This window comes from Crocodylus siamensis, chromosome 8 (assembly GCF_052110815.1).
Source record: "Crocodylus siamensis isolate JL-2025a chromosome 8, ASM5211081v1, whole genome shotgun sequence".
Taxonomy (NCBI): domain Eukaryota; kingdom Metazoa; phylum Chordata; order Crocodylia; family Crocodylidae; genus Crocodylus; species Crocodylus siamensis.
In genome coordinates, this window is record NC_143402.1 from 35,921,345 (window position 1) to 35,944,952 (window position 23,608).

The 23,608-nt window shown below is 43.3% G+C and overlaps 1 protein-coding gene across 4 annotated transcripts in view; it reads left to right on the top strand.

Moving 5' to 3' along the window:
* DIAPH2 (diaphanous related formin 2) overlaps nucleotides 1–23,608 on the top strand; it is a 768,551-nt gene that overhangs the window by 369,169 nt on the left and 375,774 nt on the right. For all 4 annotated transcript variants that reach the window (XM_090061442.1, XM_090061443.1, XM_090061444.1 and 1 more), the window contains one exon: nucleotides 20,561–20,690. In XM_090061442.1, coding sequence (XP_089917568.1) covers nucleotides 20,561–20,690 — 130 coding nt within the window. The remainder of the gene's footprint in view (nucleotides 1–20,560; nucleotides 20,691–23,608) is intronic.

Here is a 23,608-nt window from a genome sequence, read left to right on the forward strand (position 1 = left end):
GAAGTTAGATGAACATCTTGCTGGGGTCATTTGACCCCAGTATTCTTTCCTGCCATGGCAGGGGGTCGGATTAGATGATCTGCTCAGGTCCCTTCCGACCCTACAAACTATGAAACTATGAAATATTTTAATATAATTTTTAACACATTTGATTCATGGTCAAAATTATAGGCAGCTCATTCATACTGCTGTAGACTATAAAAAGGTAGCAGTTAAATCATAATAGCAGATGTGCAATCACTTGTAGCAATTTCACATACCCTTTTGAAGCAGTTGAGAGTAATGTCTGTCACACCCTAAGCTGGGTTGCCTTTGTCTCGTCTGTTGCTATGGAATGCTGATCTTTTCAAACAGCAAAAATGTAATGTATGTAAAAGTAGGAAAAATGTGGCCACATAGTAGTATTTTGTCCCTGAAATCAAGGAGGAAAGAACAATAGGGAAGAGGGAACCAAGGTATGAGGAAGCATGTGGAGTGTAAGTTGGAGTGTAAAGGGAAATGAATAGGAAATACGTATTACATTTATGATTTGATTTTTATTTTCCATATTTAATGTGTACTGTGTACACATGCAAAAATGCATACCTACATATGCATACCTGCATATATCTGTGTGATTTGCAGAAGGATCTTTCAAGAGTTTGAATGGCTGGGTAATGTGACATTCAGCACCTTAATATATTAAACATGCATAACTGTCCCACATGCCTCTTTTTCTGTAAAGAACAAGGAAGGGTGGGGGCAGACCAGGCACGGCTAATATGAGCCATCTCCTTTCTGTCTTACGCTGATCAGCTGGCCCTAAGGCAGGAGGAGTGTGCACAGGGCAGTTTTACCAGTTGTTCTGTTATGGTGACACTGCTCATCAACATTGACCGTAATGCAGAGAAAAATTTTAGGGGGTTGAATAGTATTTTCAACCCCAAAACAAATGTATAAAATTCACCTCCCCCTTTGGAGGTGAATAAGAAAAAATAAGACAAACCCCACCCCAACAATATCTCCTTTGAGTGATTGTCTAGGTAAACATCCTCATTAAGGGCAAGACAGCACCTCAAGCATTCTTTGGAGACATTTTGCTTTAACTCGCCTATGGGGTGCACCTACCTCTGTCCTCATATGGGGGGCGGGAGAAAGGGTGGTGCATAATTCCTGTTGCTGAGTTCCTGTCAACTACTGGGATTAGATGGAACAGTTTTGTCATCTTACGCCTGTCCATTAAAGGACTTGCTTGAAGTCTTCAAAGAGCTTTTTTGATGAAAACCAAAATAGCAAGATTGCTACTAGTTTCTTTCCTGTCAAAACAAAACAAACAAACAAAAACTTGTCCATATTTATTTATTAGACCTTACAGCTTTTATTTCTTTTACTTTTCTTCCTTTCGCACACAAATGTTCATGCACTGTATGACTCCTGGGGGCCATTTTATCCTACTATCTCCTGGACTCTCATTTCTGTGTAGGGAAATTAGGAACCTCTTTTCTTTTGTTTTAATAGTTAAGAGTCACTATTGTAGCCTCTCCCCACTTTTGGTATCTAAGTGTTATAGCTTCTTTTGTGACTGTCGTGCTGGTATTGGAGAGTAGCACATGATACTATTTAAAAGGGATTCCCGTATTTGTGGGAAATGTTCTATATACTGCAGGTCTCTTTCATGTAAATCACACAAAGACCACAATACTTAGCTTCAAGTGTCTTGGGCTCCAACTCTAGTCTAGGCACCAGAGATTTAAATGGCTACCTGCAGCCCTGGCACTGTCTCTCTGTTCAGAGACCTTCCATCCCCTTGGGTCTCCAAAAGCTGGTTAACAAATTGTGATTCTAAAGATTGGCCTTTAAGAAGCCCCAGACAGCGGCCAATCTTTAGAACCACAATTTGCCTCACTCACCTGAACCTGAGACAGTGGCCTCTGCGTATGCTATTGAAGCTCTCATGTTTCAGCACTGTGTCCTGGCTCAGTTATTAGTAATCTGCAGGCCACCAAGGTGACTGGAGATCAATGGCCTAGATGCTCCTCTGAATCTTGTCAACCAAGAGTAGCTTGGTGGCTCCAATTTGCATCCAGTGCCCACATCCCTAGTTCAGGCTACACCAGATGGGATGTGAAATGACAATCTGCTTCCTCATGCTGCTCTTATCATTGTAAACTCCCCAGTTGATGATGGCATTGAACTCATCTTTACTGTCTTATAAACCTATACTTTCAACCTTGACAGACACTAGTAAAGTGTGCTATCCAGTGTGGTATCCAGAGTTAGCACATTGCCACCAGTCCTGGCTCTGAATGTTAAGGCACAGTCTATAAAGGTTGCTGTATCTGACTCCCCCATTGTTTGGGCATGCAAGAATAAAGTCAGGAAAGCCAAAGTGTAATTGGAGTTGCAGCTAGCAAGGGATGTGAAGGGTAACAAGAAGTGTTTCTACAAATATGCCAGTAGGAGGAGGAGGATCAGAGAAAGTGTGGGTTCCTTACTGGATGGGGAAGGCAACCTTGTGACAGTATGCAGAAAAGGCTGACGTGCATAGTGCCCTTTTTGCCTCAGTCTTCAGAGGTAAGGTTTGCTCCCAGACTGCTACATCGGGCAGCACAATTTGGGGAGGAGGTCAGCAGCCCTCAGTGGTGAAAGAACAGGTTAGGGATTACTAAAAAAGATGGACTTGTACAAGTCTTCATAGACTTCACAGACATTAGGACTGGGAGGGTCCTTGTAAGATCATAGGGTGCAACCACCTGCCCAAAGGGCAGGAAGTCAGTTGGGGTGAAAGGATCCCAGCAAGATAAGCAAGTCTTCTTAAAAGTGTCCAGAGTAGTCCATCGAGCCAGATGGTATGCACCCGAGGGTGCTGAGGCAGTTGGGTGATGTGATTGCAGAGCCACTGGCCATCATCTTTGAAAATTCATGGTGATCAAGAGAGGTCCCAGGTGACTGGAAAAGAGCAAACAGTGCGTCTATTTTAGAAAGGGAAGAAGGAGGATCCAGAGAACTACAGACTAGTCAGCCCTGGAAAAAGCATGAAGAAGACCCTCAAGGAATCCATTTCTAAGCACTTGGAGGGGAAGAAGGTGATTAGGAACAATCGGCATGGATTCACTAAGGGTAAGTCAAGCCTGACTAACCTGATGGCCTTCTATGATGGGATGACTGGCTCTGTGGATGCAGGGAGACCAGTGAATGTGGTGTACCTCGATTTTTAGCAAGACTTTTGATAAAGTCTCCCACAACATTCTCACAGACAAGCTAAGGAAGTATGGGCTGGATGAATGGACTGTAAGGTGATTGAAAAAGTGGCTGGAGCATTAGGTTCAGAGAATAGTAATCAATGGCTTGATGTCTAGTGGGTATCAAGTGGAGTCCCCCAGGGGTCGGTTCTGGGGCTGGTTTTGTTCAATGTCTTCATCAATAACCAGAAAGATAGCCTAGAGTGTACCCTCAGCAAGTATGCAGATGACACAAAGTTGGGGGGAGTAGTAGATATGCTGGAGAGTAGGACTAGGATTCAAAGTGACCTAGACAAATTGGAGGATTGGGCCAAACAAAAAGCTTCAAGAAGGACAAGTGGAAAGTCCTGCACTTGGGATGGAACAATCCCATGCACCAGTATAGGCTGGGGGCTGACTGGCTGGGTAGCAGCTCTGCAGAAAAGGTCCTGGGAGTTATGGTAGACAAGAAACTGACTATGAGTCAGCAGTGTGCCCTTGTTGCCGAGTATGCCCTTGTTGCCAAGAAGGTTAACAGCATACTGGGCTGCATTGGTAGGTGTATTGCCAGTAGGTTAAGGGAAGTGATTATTCCCCTCTATTCAGCGCTGGTGAGGCAACGTCTGGTATACTGTATTCAATTTTGAACCTCCCATACAGACAATGTGGACAAATTGGAGAGAGTCCAGCGGAGGGCAACAAAAATGGTGAGGGGGCTGGGGACACGACTTAAGAGGAAAGACCGAGGTAACTGGGCTTTATTTAGTCTAGAGAAGAGGAGACTGAGAGGGGACTTAATAACAGACTTCAACTACCTGAAGTGGGGAGGGGGCTCAAAAATGGATGGAGCTAGACTGTCCCCAGTGGTGGCAGATGACGGAACAAGAAGCAACAATCTCAAATTTCAGCAAGGGAAGTTTAGGTTAGATATTAGGAAGAATTTTCTCACTAGGAAGGTCATAAAACTGGAACAGGTTGCCCGAAGAGCTTGTGGAATCTCCGTCCTTGGAGTTTTTCAAGACCCAACTAGACAAAGCTTTGCCTGGAATGATTTAGTTGGGAATGGTCCTGCTTTGAGCAGGGGGTTGGACTAGATGACCTGAGCTCCCTTCCAATCCCAATTTTGTATGATTCTGTGATTAGGTATAGATTTCAAGCACCATTAGACATCATTTGTGTCTGACTCACAAGCTTATAAACTGTTTTAAAGGATAATCCTGAACCTTAATGTTGTTCTCACAATTTCATGTTTCCTGGATCAGTTTTTGCGGTGTGCCTACCCATTCTTTTTATGTGGCCTTATTAGCATTTTGAGTCTGCCCCTGAGTCTGGGGACAAACTTGCTAAATTGATCTCCCATTTGTCAGTTTGACATACCAGATTCCTTTTGTAAGCTGTTTGCACACTCCTCAGATTGAGATGACTGTCTCATAAAGGTTCAAGACTGGGTGCCCAGCAAGAAACTAATTCACCCTTTTTCTCCTCTTCAGACATGACTGTTGGCTGATCTTTGGCTCTATTGCATGGAAAACGGGAAGAGCTTTTGGGTTGTAATGCACTGTGGCCCTTCAAAGCATCTTTCAAAATCAGTGAGCCTTCACATAAACTAGTCACCATCCTTCACCACTCTTTCCCTCTGAAGCTATTCATGTGCACTAATGAGGCTACCTCAACCTTGCAAAAACAGGCAGATATCAGCTACTTATCCCCTGACTGCTAGAAGGATGGAAAAGAAATATCAAGGTCCTTCCAAATGAGGAATACTTTTATTCCCATTGCCTGTCCTCTTCTTTGGTTGTCACGGCTGTCAATGCAAGAGCAAACTGGTTGATATTTAAACCACAAAAAAAAAAAGAAATTAATAATTTATTACCTGTTCAGAACAGTTTTCTCTTCAGAGTTGGAAATCACCTGGTTTTCCATGCACTGGTCTGATTTATGCATATTCAAGCATATTGTTAACATTAAACGCTCCCTAATATTGAAACAGAAGGGAACCCTATTGGTACTGATTGGAAAGGGTAAATGATAGAAAAGACTTTCCTACTTGTGGCTTAGACACTGCTAATACTTACTATATTATCAGTACTCTGTTGTTACAGACATTGCTCCTGGCTACAGAGGTTGGGTTTAGGGGTTTCCTTGGTTTCATAGATTTCATAGACATCAGGGCTGGAAGGGACCTTGAGAGATCATCGAGTCCAGCCGCCTGCCCAAAGGGCAGGAAGTCAGCTGGGGTCATAGGATCCCAGCAAGATAAGCATCCAATTTACTCTTGAAGGTGTTCAATGTAGGTGCTTGAACCACCTCCGCTGGCAGACTGTTCCAGACCTTGGGGTCTCAGACAGTAAAGAAATTCTTCCTTATGTCCAGCCTGAAACGGTCTTGCAGGAGTTTGTGACCGTTCGACCTCGTCATCCCTTGGGGCACTCTGATGAACAGACGTTCCCCCAGATCCTGGTGGTCACCCCTGATAAACTTATAGGTGGCCATCAGATCACCCCTTAACCTACGCTTTTCCAGGCTAAAGAGTCCCATGTCTCTCAGTCTGTCTTCGTAAGATCTGTTTTCCTGACCTCTGATCATGCGCGTGGCTCTCCTCTGGACTCTCTCAAGCTTCTCCACATACTTTTTGAATTGTGGAGGCCAAAACTGGATGCAGTACTCCAGCTGCGGCCTCACCAAGGCCGAGTACAAGGGGAGAATGACCTCCCGGGATTTGCTTGAGAAGCATCTATGGATGCAAGCCAGCGTTTTGGTCGCTTTATTAGCCGCAGCATCGCATTGGAGGCTCATGTTCATCTTGTGGTCAATGATGACCCCCAAGTCTCTTTCTTCTGTAGTGCTATCCAACATAGCACTGCCAAACCTATAAGGATGCTGCAGGTTTTTCCTCCCAAGGTGGAGAACCTTGCACTTTTCGGTGTTAAACACCATGAGGTTCTCGTCTGCCCATTTGCTGAGGTTGTCTAGGTCAGTCTGGATCACCCGCGTATCTTCTGGCATGGATGCTTTGCCCCAAAGTTTGGTGTCATCGGCGAACTTGGCCAGTCCAGGCCTGACTTCAATGTCCACATCGTTAATGAAGATGTTGAACAGTATGGGTCCCAGGACAGAGCCTTGAGGGACCCCACTGGTCACAGGGCACCACGATGAGTGACTGCCATCAATCACAACCCTCTGGGTCCGACCACGGAGCCAATTTCCCAGCCAGCGGATCGTGGTGGAGCCAAGGCCACAACTGGGCAATTTGGCCAAGAAGTGATCATGGGATACCAGATCAAAAGCTTTTTTGAAGTCAAGATATATGATATCTCATCTCCCTCGTCGAGGTGATAGGTCACCTGGTCATAGGAGGAAATGAGATTGGTTAAACAAGACCTACCCACAACAAACCCGTGCTGGCTATCCCTTAGGATGTTACCCTGGGCCAGTCCCTCAAGGATGGCCTCCTTAATCAACTTTTCTAAGATCTTCCCCAGGATAGAAGTCAGGCTAATGGGCCTGTAGTTAGCTGGATCCACTCTCCTCCCTTTCTTGAAGATCGACACCACATTGGCCTTCTTCCAGTCTTCGGGCACTACACCAGAGCGCCAGGAGTTTTCAAAGATCCGTGCCAGGGGCTGGGCTATGACGCTCGCCAGCTCCTTGAGTACCCTGGGGTGCAGGTTGTCAGGGCCAGCTGAATTGAAGGTATCCAGCTTCTCAAGATGTTCCTTCATGAGGTCAGCATTTATGGAGGGTAGGGGATCCCCAACACCTGGATCTCCCTGTCCCATAGCAGGCATGGGCGTCCCATGGGACTGATGAAAGACTGACGCAAAGTACCCATTTAATAGGTTGGCTTTTTCCTGGGCGTCAGTTGTCAGTTGCCCCATCTGGTTTAGCAGGGGCCCAACGTTGCCCTTGCTTTTCCTCCGGCTCCCCACATATCTGAAAAAGGACTTTTTGTTGTCCTTGATGCCTGAAACTAGTTGGAGTTCAGTTGCAGCCTTGGCTTTCCAGGTTTGCTCCCTGCAGGACTGGACCAGCGCAGAATAATCCTCCTTGGAGGTGAATCCCATCCTTCATCCTTTGTAGGCTTTCCTTTTTAGCCGCAGGAGGTCCACTAGGTCCCTGGAGAGCCAGGAGGGCTGCTGTGCCTTCTTGCTGCCTTTCCTCCATGTTGGAATAGATTTAGCTTGTGCATTGTGGATCGCTTCCTTGAGAAGCAACCACTCTTCTTGAACTCCCCTCTCCCTGGGGTCATGGTCCCTGAGGGCCTGACCGACAAGCCTCTTGAGCTTGTCAAAGTCGGCTTTTCTGAAGTCAAGGACTTCCGTGTTGCTGAGTGACTTGCCAGCTTTATGGTGGATGGTGAAGGTGATCAGCTTGTGGTCGCTGTCCCCCAGCTTCCCTTCGATCACTAGGTCGCCGATTAGGTCGTCCCCCGTAGCCAGTACTAGGTCGAGCAGCGCTTTGCCTCTCGTTGGCCCATAGACTTCTTGAGTCAGGTAGAGGTCATCCACGTATGAGAGAAAGCTTTGCGCCCACTCGGATTTTGCTGAGTGATCTTCCCAGGAGATGTCCGGGTAATTGAAGTCACCCATGACAACCAAGGTCGTGGAGCAAGCGGCCTCAGTCAGTTTCTGGGCGAACTCCTGGTCAAGCTCGGGACTTTCAGTGGGTGGTCTGTAGTAGACTCCCACCGTTGTGTCCCCTGTGCCGTATTCCCCACGGATTTTTACCCAGAGGGTCTCTAGCTGTCCATGCCGGTCGCCAACATCAGCTTGCAGGGACATGTAGCTTTCCTTCACATAGAGAGCTACACCCCCGCCCCTTTTGTCAACACAATCCCTCCTGTACAGGGTATAGCCCTCTATACCCATGATCAAGTCATGGGTGGAGTCCCACCAGGTCTCCGTTATCCCAATGACGTCATAATTCTTTGCACTAAGCAGGAGGATGAGCTCGTCCTGCTTATTGCCCGGGCTCTTGGCATTAGTGTACAGGCAGGCAAGTGTGCCCTTGGGGGCTCTTGCCTTGCCCACAGATTGTGCCAGGGCTGGGGCAGGGGTGGGCTCCCTTAAGTGCCTTGGTCTGCTGGCTATGCAAGGGTCGCTCAGCGGGCCAGCAGTGGCAGTAGTCCCCCCATCCCCCAGCGGGCTTAGTTTAAAGCCCGGTGGAGCAGTTCAGCCAGCCTGGCTGAGAAGAGCCTCCTCCCCAGGGGGGAGAGGTGGAGGCCATCTCTTCCCAGCAGCTTGCTGCCTCTCTCGCCAAAGAGCGGGCTGTGGTCATGGAAGCCAAAGCCTTCCCGATGACACCAGCTCCGCAGTCTTTGGTTCACTGCGTGGATCCTCCTCTTCCTCCTCAGCCCATAGCCCGAGACCGGGAGGATCGATGAAAACACCACCTGAGCTCCCAAACCCCTAAGCCCTGCTCCCAACTCCCTGTAGCGCCTCATGACCTGGCTGGGGGTGCTCCGAGCCGTGTCATTGGTGCCCACGTGAATAAGGAGCATGGGATAGTGGTCTGTGGGCCGGAGGAGCTGTGGGATCCTCTCCGCAATGTCTCGGATGCGGGCCCCGGGTTTTTTGTTTTGTTTTGTTTTGTTTTCTCTTAAAGCACAGGAGCTCATAGCATGTATTGCAGTGTTATGGACTTCAGTGCTACAAATACAAAATGGGTGACGTGGTTGGATTGCACCACTTTAGAGAAGGATCAGGGAGTCTCCGTAGCTCATAGACTCAGTGCGAGTCTGCAGTGTGATGCAGCCATGGAAAAGGTCAATGTGGTTTTGGGCTGCATCAATAGAAGCATTAGATGCAAGATGGGAGGTGATAGTAACTCTACTCCGTACTGGTTAGTATTGGCTTAGAGTCAGTATTCAAAGGCCTGTTTTTTGGGGAATTGGCTTATAGGTATAGAGATATGCATTATAAGGGATAAAGATGGACAGCAAGGGTTAATTGATTTCTAAAGAGCTTGGGAGATGCTCACACAGCTTTTCATGGCCCTGAGAGCAGATGGACTGCCCTGTTCCTTCTTGCTGTCCCTCCTCCTTCTCCCTGAGAGGGGTCCCCATTCTCCAGAAAGGGTCCCCGAGGCCACCATGGACCAAGGAGATACAAGCAGCCCATCTCATGCACCCCAGTGGAGGGAGGGTGTGGGCCTCGGCATCCCATCTCCAGACTGCTGACACCTAAGAGAGAGCCTTAGAGTGGAGCCTGCATCCTGACCAGATGTACTTTGACTCTGACTACAGCCTTAGGATTGGTAGATATAGAATTGTTTGTATTGTTGCTTTTGTGTTATCAATCTGTATCAGTAAATTTGCCTATTATCAACTGTCAGGGTGTGATGGTTGTGCCCACATGAAACAAAGGTATAAGGGCTGAGTTAATAAAATCCAGAGTTAACAGTTAGGTTTCATGTAGAGTATTGTGTGAGTTTTTTGCCTCTGCATTTTAAAAGGGACATGGAGAAGTTTAGAGAGGGTCCAGAGGTAGGAAGAAAAGATGAACAAAGGCTTGGGAAGCAAGTTATGTAAGAAGCCGAAGTAGTTAGGTATGTTCAACTGTGGAAAAGGCATTTAAGAGAGGAGATGTTAGGAGTCTTCAAATACTTGAAGGATTGCCGTAAAGAAGTGGTAAAGCACCTGTTCTCTCTTACTGCAGAGAGGGGGATGTTGCAGCAAAATAAGTTTAAATTGGATGTCTGGAAAAGCTTCTTTGTTGCTAGAATAGTGCAGTAGTAGAATAGACTGCCTACAGACATTGTGGACTGTATCACTGGAGGTGTTCAAGATGAGGTTGGATAGCCAATGGTCAGGGATGATCTAGGTATAGCTATGCCTGTCTGTTACCATGAGTATTACCCATGCCTCTGAGTTTTGCTGATTGCTGCATGGGACTGAAAGGGAACCTCCTCCCTTTCCCCCTACCCTTCCTTCTACTCTCCCTGCTGCTGCAAGTGTCAGCATTTTGTTTTGCTGCTTAAGCCTGCCTCTGAGGCATTGAGTGTTAGCTGAAGGCAAGGCTGGGGATTTTAACTGGGGTGTGCTGATGCTCCTGCTGGTACTTAAACCCAGAGGTTCCTGGCTAGAGGGTCTTGCTTCTCTGCCTAATGTCAGACCATTTGCCATATTTGGGGTCAGGTGGAATGCTCCTTCCGGTCAGATTGGTAAGGACTGTGTGGTTTTTTGCCTTCTTCTGTGATAGGTTTTTTGCCCTCTTAGGATCTCCTGAGGGTATAGTGACAATCTTTACAGTGACAGGATGTTGGCTGTTGTGTCCCACTGCTTTACCTGTTACATGTTAGGGTGCTAGGTGTTGTGTTAGGATTTACTGTAGTTTTGCTAACTACATAGTCCACCCTGATGCAATGGATTTGTATGATATAGTTTTTAAAGGAATAATCCTGCCTAAGGAAGGGGTTGGACTAAATGACCTTGTGAAGTCCCTTCCAGCCATACTTCTTCATGACTTAAAGGCACTACTAAGACAGAAAGTCCCAGTGCTTGTGTATTTTGGCACCTGCAAACCCAGAGGGAGGCTGTACATATGAAGTACAATTTCCAAAGAACATCTTTCTAACTAACTTTTCTCTTTGTAGTCTCAGGAGTTTAACTTACCACTGAGGTTTCCTGTCAGTTTGTATGTTTTCTGTTTCCATATTGATGGATGTAAGATTGTGAAGTTAGAATGGGAAACTTAGCATATTGGGAAAACCTGACATAGTATTCATAGTATTTTAAAATGCACTCTACCATTAATGCCCAATCTTATTTCTTCACTTCCCCCTGAAGTTTCACATGGTTGAGTATTGCCCTATACTGTCTATCTCATTATTTAAAGTATTTTTGATATTTTACTGTACTAATTTTGGAGTACTAGATTTGTTTCTCTTGGGGTTTTTTTTGTTAAAGTAAAAAATGCTGTTATTTGTAACCATGGTAGTTAAACATTTCCAATTTTCCTAACGGCTACTTCTTTAAATGTTTTATATTGTCAGTCACTTTAACCCTTGCAATCTTGAGAAACTAAATCAAGTGAACCATTATAGCATTTTAGAATGGTCTATTCTTTGATTCAAAGCTTTACGTTTTAGAGCAAATGTTACTCATTTAAGGAAGATGTTGATCCGTTTATCTTTTTTCATGGTGGTAGGTTAGGTGATTGGATTGTCCATGGTTACATGTTTTAAGAGAGGAGGGTACATGCATGATTGAGAGAGATTTTAAATCAGTCATGATCAAAATAGTGAATGTGATGGCATATGCTTTGTTACAGAAATAAAAACTCCTCTTGCTAGGTGCATATTCAACATTGGAATGATCTTTTAAATTTGTTACTAAATTCTGCACACCGATAAAAACAACAACAAAAAATTCCTGCCATTTTTCTGAACAATTTAAAAAAGGCAGGTTATAGACATTATATACAAAAATCCATTGTCCCTATTTAGACATTATAGTATTTAACTACTGGCTTGTTGCTTAGATTTACCAGTATTTTCCTGCATATTACATACCACTGATAAATGCATTTTGTTGTTTGAAAAGCAGAATGAAAAGAAATGTGTGCATCTGTGTTGTGTGTATATGTGTAATTTATTTTTCCCTAGAGTTATGACTTCATACTACAGGGATAAAGCCTTATCCTTCAGCTCACTCACCCTCCCTTTTCCTCATCAGCAAAAGATACATTTTTAACTCTTTTACAGCTGAATTATCAACAGCAGTTGTCTTCTCAGTCAAAAGCTAAAACTGTAGCTCCGTGGAGGGATCTAGGATTTAATAAAAAGCTAAAAATAGTCTGCAGGGCTATGAAATATGAGAGACTAGGAGTTGTGAAATTGCAAATTCTTCAGCACAATTGATTAAGAAAGAATAGCTTGATAAGTGCAAACTCAAGACCATTAAAAAGAAGAACCGGTCACTAAAGCCTTTTGAGTGAAGGGCAATTAGCATGGATCAAGTAGATTATATGAAACCATGCCGTCCATTGAGTCCCTCAGTGCTGCCTGACTAGAAGTGCTCCTGTTGCTATTCTGGGTTGAAAATGAACTTTTGTTTCTAAAACACAATATAATTTTGGAATGTTAATTTTTGAAGGAAAAATGCCTATCATATGCAAGTAAGTAAGTATGGTTGAATTTAGGACAGTTGATCAGAGTTCAACTCTGTTAAATTAGAATCGGTGCTTTGCAACCGTTTGTAGACACAGGTATGCTGCTTGAATGCTTGTGCAGCATGTCATTAACTTATTAAGAATAGTATAGATACAACTGAACATAATTACAGTTGAAGATTTAATTATTTGCCAAATAAGAATCATAATTCATTTAATTATTAATTTTGGTGCTTTATTAGTTCAGGTGGTGAAATATTATAACTTTTTCTGTATTGTTGTTCATTTTAGTAATTTTCGGTTAAAATATGACTCCAGCTGTTTCCCAAAATGTCCTGTGTTCCATTTGGCCCTGGAGTCTCCACCCAAGGAGCTCTAATGAGGTTGTACCAGTGGACTGTTTTTTGGTTTGTTTTTTTTTAAGTCCCTTGTGTGGTGGGCCAGTAGGGGGCTCTCCTACATTGAGCCGCCCACCTCCCTGCGCCCGACCACCTTCCAGGCTCCAAATATCCCCCTAGGGGCGCCTTATGCTTGGCCGACCCCTCTCCCGGAGCACACTCACTACTAGTCTGGGGGTAACGTCGCCACCACCACCCCAAGAATGGACTCACTCCCGGCCCTGTGTCCTTGGGGAAACACAGGCCTAATGTCCGACGGGTACTCGACCCAGTACAGACACTTGGGGCACTTCCCAAGTCCGCGGGCAAAAGTAAATTTTCCCTTAGTCCGCAGACCTAAGGGGTCTCTTAGGTATAATTTAGACCCACCCCTCAATACATCTCCCACACCAGTCAAAAAGGAGAACTTTATTGATTACAAGGGGTAGGATAAACTAGGGTACAGGGTTGAGCAATATCTTAGAAATCCTAAAGATCAAACAGTGTGGCTGAGGTAGCCTTTTGATCACGCATCTGTGTTACTGCCAGCTGAATATCTAATCCGATTGAGTAGCTTACTCACAAGCATCTTCCAGAGGCCAGTGGAGTTTCCCCTCTGGAGTCGGGCGGTTCCTTGCTCATGAGTTTTGGGGGAGAAAGCCAGTTTCAGATAGTAAAGGCTTCTCTGTATCCCCTGCTTGGCTGCTGCTTCACTTCATGGCCGAAGAGAGCCCCTCCTTCCCCCCCCCCCCCGACTTATATAGCCCCTGTGACCTCATTCACCTGGTCCAGTGGAGGTCAGCCGCAGTTGGCTATCAGCCAACCAATTTGAAATACATCACCTGTTACCGGGCAGATTCCAGCTCCCCAGGTAGAAACCCCTCACCCAGGTAACTGATGCCAGTCACGTAGGCAGAGGGAGCAGGTTTCCCCCCTCCCTCAGGAATGCAGCCAGCTCAGGTTACCTAAAGAGACAGGCTGAGGTGTGAATCCTCTGTGCTGGCCCATCTAATCACATTGTCACAGGGCAGAAATTTAGGGGAGAAACCAAGGTGGCTTTCTGCCACACCTTGTACTTCCTTGCATGGCCTCATTACCCATTGAAACAATGTAAAAAAAATCATTTTATCTATCTAGAGAGATAAAATAGGTTTTTTGGTCTTTTCGTTTTGTTTTGTTTTGTTTAACTGAAGAGTATGTTTGTTGGGGTGGGGGGAGAGAAGATGAGGGGTTGGTTTGCCCATGAATTAAGATCAGTGTAACTGTGATCTGTTTTTCTATAACTATTTGCTCTAATTGTAAATCTGTCTTGAATCTATCAACTGTAAGAGTCAGGAGTATTTAAAAAAAAAAGAGGGAGAGAAAATAAATAAGTTTTTCATCTGTCAGTGTTTTCAACTGCTATGAACTGCTGGAATGGCCTTTGTCTGTCATCTTTTACAAAGATCAATACCATATTTCAGATTTAGCTTTTTATTTTCTAGACCAAATAAGATATTTCTTAGGCTGAGAAGACTAAACCTCAGATGTCTGTGGTTTTTCAACAGAGATTCAACTTCTAAGAAAATCATTCACATTTATTTTCGATTTGCCAGCCTTTTCTCAATTTATTAGCTGCTTGCTATAATACAGTGTATTATTTACCTAAATTTACCTGTTTTTTCCCCCCTAAAACTTGCCTCTTGAGGCATCCTGTAGTAATCAGGTTATTCATCCTGTGTTGAGGACCAGAACAAGACTCTGCTAAGACCACAGAGTTAAATTATGCCATGTTGTTCTGAATTTCACTTTAAGTATGCACCAAGAACAGAGCATGGCTGTTTACAGCACACACACACTATTTTCACTTCCAGTCCTGGTAAAAATGCCAAAAAGCATGCTTTGTATTAGGGTTGGCAGCCCGGTGAATTGACTGGTCAAATATTGTCAAATGACTGCATATTTTTGAATTACCAAAGGCAATAACAATTTTACCAAAAAAACCCCACCAAAAAACAAAAAACCACCAAAACAACCCCTATTGGTATATTTTTGTAGTTGTCTTGACATGTAATTTTTGACACATTTCTCAATGGAAAATGTGTGCTTTTTCTCGGTGGTATTTGGACTTATTGGTAATTTTTGACACTTTTTAACAGATATTTCACCAGTTGATTAACCAAACTTTATTTGATTGGTCAAATAACCAACCCTACTTTGCACACACTGAAGACTTGAAAATCATGTTTTTTGTGAAGTGTTCATTTGGCTTTCACCCATTTTTATTGAACACTTAAAAAGGTTTTTTTCCATGTTGATTTTTTTTTTTTTTGGCCAGATTCCTGTTTTTTTCTGACACTATGGGCACATCCACACATGCAAACATGTGTGCTTTCAGCTGCTCAAATAAAAGTGGTGCAAATCTGAGCCGGGGCTTTTTGCCTCAGCGCACGTGCCCAGATATGCACTTTAGTGTGGGGCAAATTGTGCCACTCGGGGCAAAATAACCCTGCTTGGCTCCTCCCGGACCTGCAGGCAGAGGGAGCTGTGCTGGCTCCACCTGTGCTGGCCCCAGCAATATAAAAACCTGCCCTGGCCAGCAGTTCAGGGCTACTTGGCCTCAGGAGCTTCTGGGGCCTCGGCAATTAGTATTTATTTAGCCAAATAAATAAGGGACTACCCCTTGTGCCAAATGGACTGCTGATGCAGCACCCCAAAATCCACATTCTTCCACAATTAGAACAAAGGGAAGGGGGATTGATCAGCTGGATAAAGTTTTATTGCTATATTTACAATGTTAGATACATTGGTAGGCTTCCAAATTGCTTTATCATCATTGTAAAATAAATCTTAAATATCTGTATTTTGTAATGTTTACTTTTGGTTTCCTTATCACATGGTGGGTGTGTGTTGGGATGTGTGGTTTGCAAGAGGGGGTGAGAAAGGGGGTGGGGGGAAGTGGGTAGGTGTGAAGGGATGTAGAGGATGCAAGTCAGGGTGTGGGGGGGCTGCTTAGGAGGGGTGGGTACCCCCCATACATGGACTGCCCTGCCTGCAGGGTCCCAGCCCCGTGCCAGGGGCTATAGCATCCTCTAGGGCCCAGAAACTCCCCCCGCTCATGTGTTTATCAATTTAATTCAGTATACCTAAGCATACAGGGTTTAAAGAAAAACAAGCAGGATTGTAACTTAGGGGGATAAGGCACAGTGCCCTGTATATTAAAACATACAACATAGAAAGAAAGGTTATCTGCTTAATTCGCTCATACATACGTACTCATTTATTTAATTCATTCATAAATTCATTCAAAAGAAATAAACACACAGACAGTCCTTCAAGGTTAGGGTGTTACCAAGTCTTAAATTGCTCGGATTAGTTTGCCAGCCAGACTAATCATGAAGGATGGAGTCAGGTCTCTTCAGACATGCCCAAGACTCCTCTTTTTGAAGTGGACAGAGCGAAGCTTTGTTGTTCTTAACCATTTTTATAATGATAATTCTTCATACAAGTCTATGGATTCTGCTGAGTCAGGTGTGAAGATCATCCCTCTGCCCTGTTGGCAGGTTGTGATTGATAGGGTGATTTCTTCTTTCTTTGAGTTCTGCTCTTTTCAGCCTTTGAAATTCTTAGAGATGTTTTGCAAACTTTTTTCATGGAAATATTTTTGTAGCTGCTTTATAGAATTGTTTTGCAGTTCTTTGGCTGTTGGAATTGACATAATTCCTATCGTATTCATACCATATTCAAACAGAAATAAAAAATATGTAGAATTCCTTATCACATCCATACCAGACATACTGAAGACCTTGCATAAGCATTTTTTTCCTTATATTAGCCTATGAAATCATGAGACCAAAAGGTCAGGTAAACTTATACTGAGTAATAGGGGATTTAAAACTTTATGGTTATTTAATATTGGATATCAAATAGTAATAATTGATTAAAACATCATGAAAAATAAATCCCAGCAAGGTTAATCTTAATAGCAAAATAGTTCATTATAAAAATAGCAACATAAAGTAATTATAACTGTTGTAATACAACATGTAGCCCCAGCCTTCTGCTTGTTCCCTTGCTCGTCTCCAGCCTCGGGAGGCTGGAGTTAAGCAGGAGCTTGGAAATGAACAGGAGGCTGGAGACAAGCAGGTGAATATCTCTAGCTTGTCTCCAGGGGCTGGTTTCCAGCATCATGCTTGTTCTCCTGCTCGGTCTCCAGTCCTTGAGGCTGAAGATGAGTGGAGAATGAGCAGGAGGCTGGAGACAAGCAGGAGAGTGATCAGGAGGCTGGAGACAATTTAGGGATTCCCCCAGTCAGCTCCAGCCTGCTGGTTGCTCCCCAGTTTGGCTTCTTCCCCGCATTGCTCCCCTGCCTGGCTCCAGTGCCTTCCGCACTGCCGGCAGCTTAGCACTAGCAGCAGCAGTGATGGTTGGCACAACCTCCCCGCATGGTGCAAGGCAGCAGGGCTCAGCTCTGTTCACCTGGCACTGTTGCTGCCACATGGTGTGGCTGTGGCCTGGCTTGGCAGGGCACTGCATGCTGTCTGGCAGCTTGGGGGTGCTGCAGCTGTCACCTGGGGCTTGGCGCTGCTCAGCTCATGTGACCCAGACCTGCGAGACAGCGTGTGGCACCCTGCCAAGCTGGGCTGCACCCATGCAATGTGGTAAAAGGGGTGCCAGGTGGCTGGGGCTGAGCCTCACTGCCCACCATGCAGGGGGCTGTGTCATGAGGCCTTGAGTGGCCCTGACCACTGCTGCTACTGCCAGTGAGTGCGAGGGGCTCTGGCTGGGCAGGAGAGTGAGCAGGGAATGGGGGGAACAAACGGGGAGTTGGGAGAATGAATTGGGGCTGGGGCTGGGCCAGGTGGTGCTCCCCATGGTTCCCTCCCCACTTCTCCTGTCCTCTCCCTCATCCCCTACTTATCTGCCACAAAGCCGGGTCCAGGTCCCTGCAGCCTGTACTGCTGCTTGCCCCACATGGGCAGTCAGTGCGCTTCAGCACCAGGGTAAGGGCCAGCCATAGAGCTGCTCTGCCTGGGTACCAAAGCATCTCTGTGGAGAACCTAGCCTCCGGTTGCCTCAGGGCATGGTCCAGGACCTGTGCCCTGCCTTGCTTTTTCCCCCTGGAGTATTTCTTGACTCCTGGATATCCAGGTATCTAATTTTGCCCTCACGCTGCAAACATTTTTTTGGTTCCCCCATGTGCCTCTTGCACCAACTGAAAGAGGTTTGAGCTACGGCAAGAGGCATGCTCATGCTTATGTGGACGTGTCCTATGTGGCGTTGAACAAGGAGGTTTAATGTGTATGTGACAGTATTATGTATAGGATATATTCAATTACACACACATACACACATTTAACTCTAGCCTAAATCATTATGAATCTAAGAAATACAATATCTGGAAGGTTCTAAATGTCTGAAAACAGGTTTTAGAATGGAATTCTTTAGACAATTTCTTTCTGTTAGTTTTTTCAGTTTCAGTTCCTTCTTCACTGTTTAAAAACACTCAGTGTGAGATTTGCTGTTCTTGTTCCAGTTTGCCTGTCTTTGGTAAAAGTTCATCTGTTGTTCAGACCTGTCTTCAGAATACAGAAACATAATCCTGAAGATAGTAGAGAGGCTAAATATACCTATTATGGTACTTAAAGATGAAAGGCCTATTACGGTACTTAAATCTGTGGAGGTCCATTGGAATTTGCTCCTGTTGGATTTTTGCCTAAGTAAAGGCTTTAGTGCTAGTATACAGAGCTGTGCATTCAGTTCTGCTTTGTGTCTCATCTAACTTTAGATATTAAAGTTATAAGTGGGGGGAACCTAATAAAAATATTTGCTTGAAACTTTCATTTATTCCTCTGGATAGTTTAAAATACCCTAAAAGAAGATGCTCTACATAAAGTGATAATCTAGTGAGCTACACTGCAAAAGGGCAAAGATCTTTGATGGACTCAAATATTCTACCAGTTCTATTTGAGCCATGGGAGTATCCTTGTAGGTTGCACCGTTGTAGAATTCCTGTTTTTTGCTACCATTCACAATACTTGTATGTTACCTTAGTAGCATTTTATATAATTGAGTTAATGAGGGTTTTAACATTGTATTGTTCAGAATTTGTGCCAAAGACATTCAAATAGACAAAATACTAAAATTGATTTTAAGTATTTATTTTTTTTACTGCTACAGTCAGCTGTGCTGTCTCAATGGAAAAGGATTTTGCCTGAGTTACTGCAGTTTTACCTATTCTGTGATATTACAACATGCACTTTTTTTTAAGTCTTTCTGCTCATGTTTAAGACCTTTAAAGAGGAAATAAAACCAATTTTCCCTTTTAGGATTCAATAGTTTAGCAACTGGTTTTTTTTTAAGTTGGAAAAAAGCTTCTCTAAAGATTAATATAGTGATGTGTTTCTGTGTGCTATTACTGAACATTTTTTTTCTTTTAATAATCCAAATCAATATGAGTTAAATTGCTCCTTAATTGCCTAAAGATTGTATATTTTAATGTCTGTTTATGGAGTGTATTCATTTATTCTTAACAGGGTAAATCCTGTAAGCTGAAACGCCTACATTAAAATGAACATTCGTGGGCAAGGCTGTCATCTGAGGATTATAGAATTAGAACTTCCAGTGATTTACAAAATGACAAAGCAAATGGGAGATCTTTATGGGCATATTTGTGTTGTTCTAAATTAATCCTGCATTTTATTTGTAGTATATTTTGAGGCATAGACATATATGAGTTATTTTAGATATAGTGGTAGAAGTAAAGGTGCATTAGAAACTTTTTACAGCTGTCATAGTACTACTTACCTCTGAATAAGTCTTTAAGACTTGTCTCTCTAAAATATTGTCCATCTAATATATGCACGCATTCTTAGTATTTGTATGAATCATCAGTAACAATATCCTCTACCTGTGCCAAAACTAACATAAACACACACACATACATGCTCTTTAATTATACATGTACAGGTGTAAAGAAGCTCTTCTAGGCAGCCAGTTTGTGTCTGTTATACTACTTCTTTTGCAGAGCTGATCAAGTCATTTAATTCTTGAGTTAAACCTTTTTTCCCCCCCATCCAAACAGACTGTGAAGCAGTAATTAAATTCTACCTTTTTTGGCTGTTGCTTGAATGTGCAATTGATTTACACTGGTAAGAAGGATCCATAACTTATCCTAAGAACAAAAATTGTATGTCCAGAAATGAAAGCAGAGATTACTTTATATAGACTAATTAAGATTAAAAAATGGGGTGTGTGTGTGTGTTTATGTATGTACACACACACACACCTTCATATACTTTTTATTTATATAAAAAGCATACTTTGAAGGATTACTATGGGGGCTACAAGACAATGTGGTGGGGCTACTTGTGGCAGGGTAACCCCTAGAATACCACAATGTTGCAATCTCCAGAGTAAGGCAAGTATAGGGTGCCTCAAAACCCTAGCCCACACTACTTTGTGGGTACTCCTTGATTGAAGAAAAGCTAACAGACATACCCTAATGAAGGAGCCCTTGCAGAGGTGTTGGGAAGTCAGCACCAGCTCTAACTTATTGCTCTCTGGCAGAAGTTACAACTATTGAGGCATTAAACGTCTGGATTTGGTCTGGCCTTTGGAATCTGTCTCGATGTTGTAAAGGGGGGATGGTAGGGCAGCTTCCACTCATCCATACTCTTACCTAGTCATATGCGATCTAGGTCTTGATGAGATGGTCGCATAGACCTCTTGCATGTACAGTATGATCCAGAAGATTGATGGCTGCCAAGTATTTAGAAATGGAGTCAATTAAAATAAATCTGATGGTGGATATAAGAAAATAGTTGAAAAAAACTAATTAATGCCTTCCCTCCTACCCACCCCGATTACTTCTTTCTCATCCTTCTGTTTACAGATTAGAGATACCAAATCATCAGATCAAAAAACAACGCTGTTGCATTTTCTGGCAGAAATATGTGAAGAGAATTATCGGGATATCTTAAAATTCCCAGATGAATTGGAACATGTTGAGAGTGCAAGCAAAGGTAAGAGTATAGTTAGCATACCTAGAATAATTAATATCTACTTTGTGGAATACTCTTAGAACATTTTATTTCAGATTGTAGGATTATATAAAGTGTGAACATTAATAATCCTCATGGATTATTCTTGTTTTGGTTGTTCATTAACCTAGGAAAAACCAAAAATACAATTTGGTTTGATTTTTAGTAGTACATGTTAATAATAGAATATTACAGTGAAGCATTTTGGATTTCAGGAGGGGAGCTGGCTAGAACAACACCATCATGAAAATAGTTCACATTAACCACTTTAGAGACTAATTTTATTGTTCATATATGCAACTACAATGTACACAATACATTTTTTCCTTATCAAATTAATTAAATCTCCTTACATGATGATTATTTAATTGATATTACGAGTTAAATTTATAGTGCTGTAAGTAATATCCTTGGACAGCTCCCCAGATCATTAGTTCTGTTGGATATTTTGAAGATTTTTTTTTCCGAGTATAACTTTTATAATAGAAATGTAACTGGGATTGTGAAACCAAAATGCTTAGGCACATATAGTCAACTAACTACATATTCATTTTTATTGTGAAGTTTGGATTCACGTGTATTTTTTTATTAAGAAAAGTGCTACCAGTGGTGTTATGAATGTTCATGCTTTTGGTCAGCGAGTTAATACAAAGTCACATGTTTAGTTAGTTGTACATACATTTAGTTTTGTATAACACACGGAATATTACAGTGCTGTGAACAAGGGAATGGAGTAGGTTACATAGGCTTAATTTTCTTTGTTCAGTCTCATTAAGGCTAAGTACAGATGGTCAAAAAGCCTGAGGGTGAATCAATTCATTCTTCACAGGTTAGTCTAAGCTGCATAGACTGAACCAATAAGTGAACAGACATTCACTTTTGATTCTGGCAATGCAGTCACATGCCTTCAGTGGCTGAAGCCAGAAGATAGCGGTGCTAAAGCACGCCTCCCTGCTTGGCTGGAGCAGAAGCCTTGAGCCAAGACTAGCTTGCCCTCCCTGCAAGGAGTGGGGGGTGGGAGGGTCTTCAGGAGAGGTGCAAGAAATTCTGGGATGCTGGGGAACTGTAACTTAACTTGAATCTGGAGAAGAACTGGGACAGAACTTCCATAAACCCATTTAACCTAAATCAGTTAAGTCTTATACTACATCCATTCAGGTTTATCATTAAACCAGTTTCAGCCATTTTAAAAGTGGTTTATGTGCACTGAAATTATATTGTGTTACAGATTTGAACTGGTTTCTAATCACTTACACTAGTTTGTTTGTCATTTCTGTTCCTACCTTAAATTGCTGAAGTGGATGGAACCAGTGCTTTAAAATAAACACACCAGAATACAGGAGACATAAGAGATTATGCTTTCTAATATTTCTAGTATAACAGACCAAATGTGTGCATCAAGCTTCAAAGAATACCTCATACAACAGAAAAAAAACAGTAATTATTTCTATTTATTATTAGAGGTTCACTGATGTATTGGGGGCAATTATATATTGGGCTTAGGGGTACACTGGCCAATTCTCAGTGGGAGGGAGATGAACAGGGGCAGGGTGGACTCAGCTGCGCAGGATGAGTGGTGGCAGTGCTATGAGGGGTGGCTACAGGGAATGTTGGGGCGACCATAGCCCTCCAAGCTCACCCTAGTGCTGTCCCTGCTTCGGGCACTGAGCTCTGTTCTTTTTTCTTTCATGCTGCGTGACTGCTGAGAGGCACAAATTGAGGAAGCCATGTGCTCCCTATGCCTCCCCCAGGGGTGTGTGCTGCAGCAGGGAGCTGACTACCTTCCTCTACCTCCTGGACGAGCCGTCCACCGCTCCTCCTGCCCCAGGGTCACATTCACCACCCTGTCTGGGCAGTACCTGCCCCTGCCTCACTCCCTCCCTCACTGTGGGGGGAGTGGGGCAGGGGCAGGTACCCTTATCTGTGTGGAGCCTATTGCTTTTTGAGTGGATTTGTGGGCTGCAGCCTGTGTTAACCAAGTGTATTAACCCAAAATTGTCAACTGTTTTGGTCATAATATAACGTTCTTCTGTGGGAAACTACCAGGTTTAAGCAATTCAAAATCAGTTTTTCCCTCAAAATAGAGCATCGTTTTCCTCCAAAAGGCATGTACCCTCAAGAGCAAAGGGCTATAAAAAGTGTGCACCCAGGTGGCAACAGCTGTTTCTCTTCACTCTTTGATTGTAATTTCTTGCAATCAGGCAGGGCAATATGAATCGGGTAAATTGATAGTGGTGTTTGAGGGTGGGTTTTTTTGTTTGTTCTTTTTTTAAAGAAAGAAACATGAAAGTTACTGTGTCCTATGCCAGTGGTTTACTGAAGTGTCGGTCTGAGCGTCAGATACAGTGCTTGTGATAATTACTTTCTCTAGCATTCTCTTTTTGTTTTTTAAAATCATATTAATAATTTATGGTTTGGTATTCTTTTTTCTTCCAAGGTATTTTTTCATGGCTTTTATGCATGTTTTAGACTTCAAGATTGAAAACATTTGTTCCATAGAATGCGTGTGTGTGCTTGTATCCTCATTGGAATATTAAGGGATTTTTTTTCCTTTGTTTTGTATGTCATCTGTGGGTTTTGGTGATGCTTCTTTTTCCATATATGGGCTGTTCTGTCCCTTTTAATATCTTTCTCTTTTAAGTTATGCTTTGTCTTGTAGAGCTTCAAAGAATACCTCATCAAAACAGTTTTGAGGCCCACTTTAATTGTAATATGGGTTATCTCCAGAAATTACATAGCACTTGCTATCCACAGATCTCCAGCATAGATCTTGTCTCCTAAGCAGTGAGTATGAATAGTTTCTGTGCATTAGGGGCATAAGTAGTTTGTAAGTGGATAGGAGTTTGTTGAATAGATGTATCCTTGAAAACCATCATCCCCTGTTTTGTCAAGAACTTCCC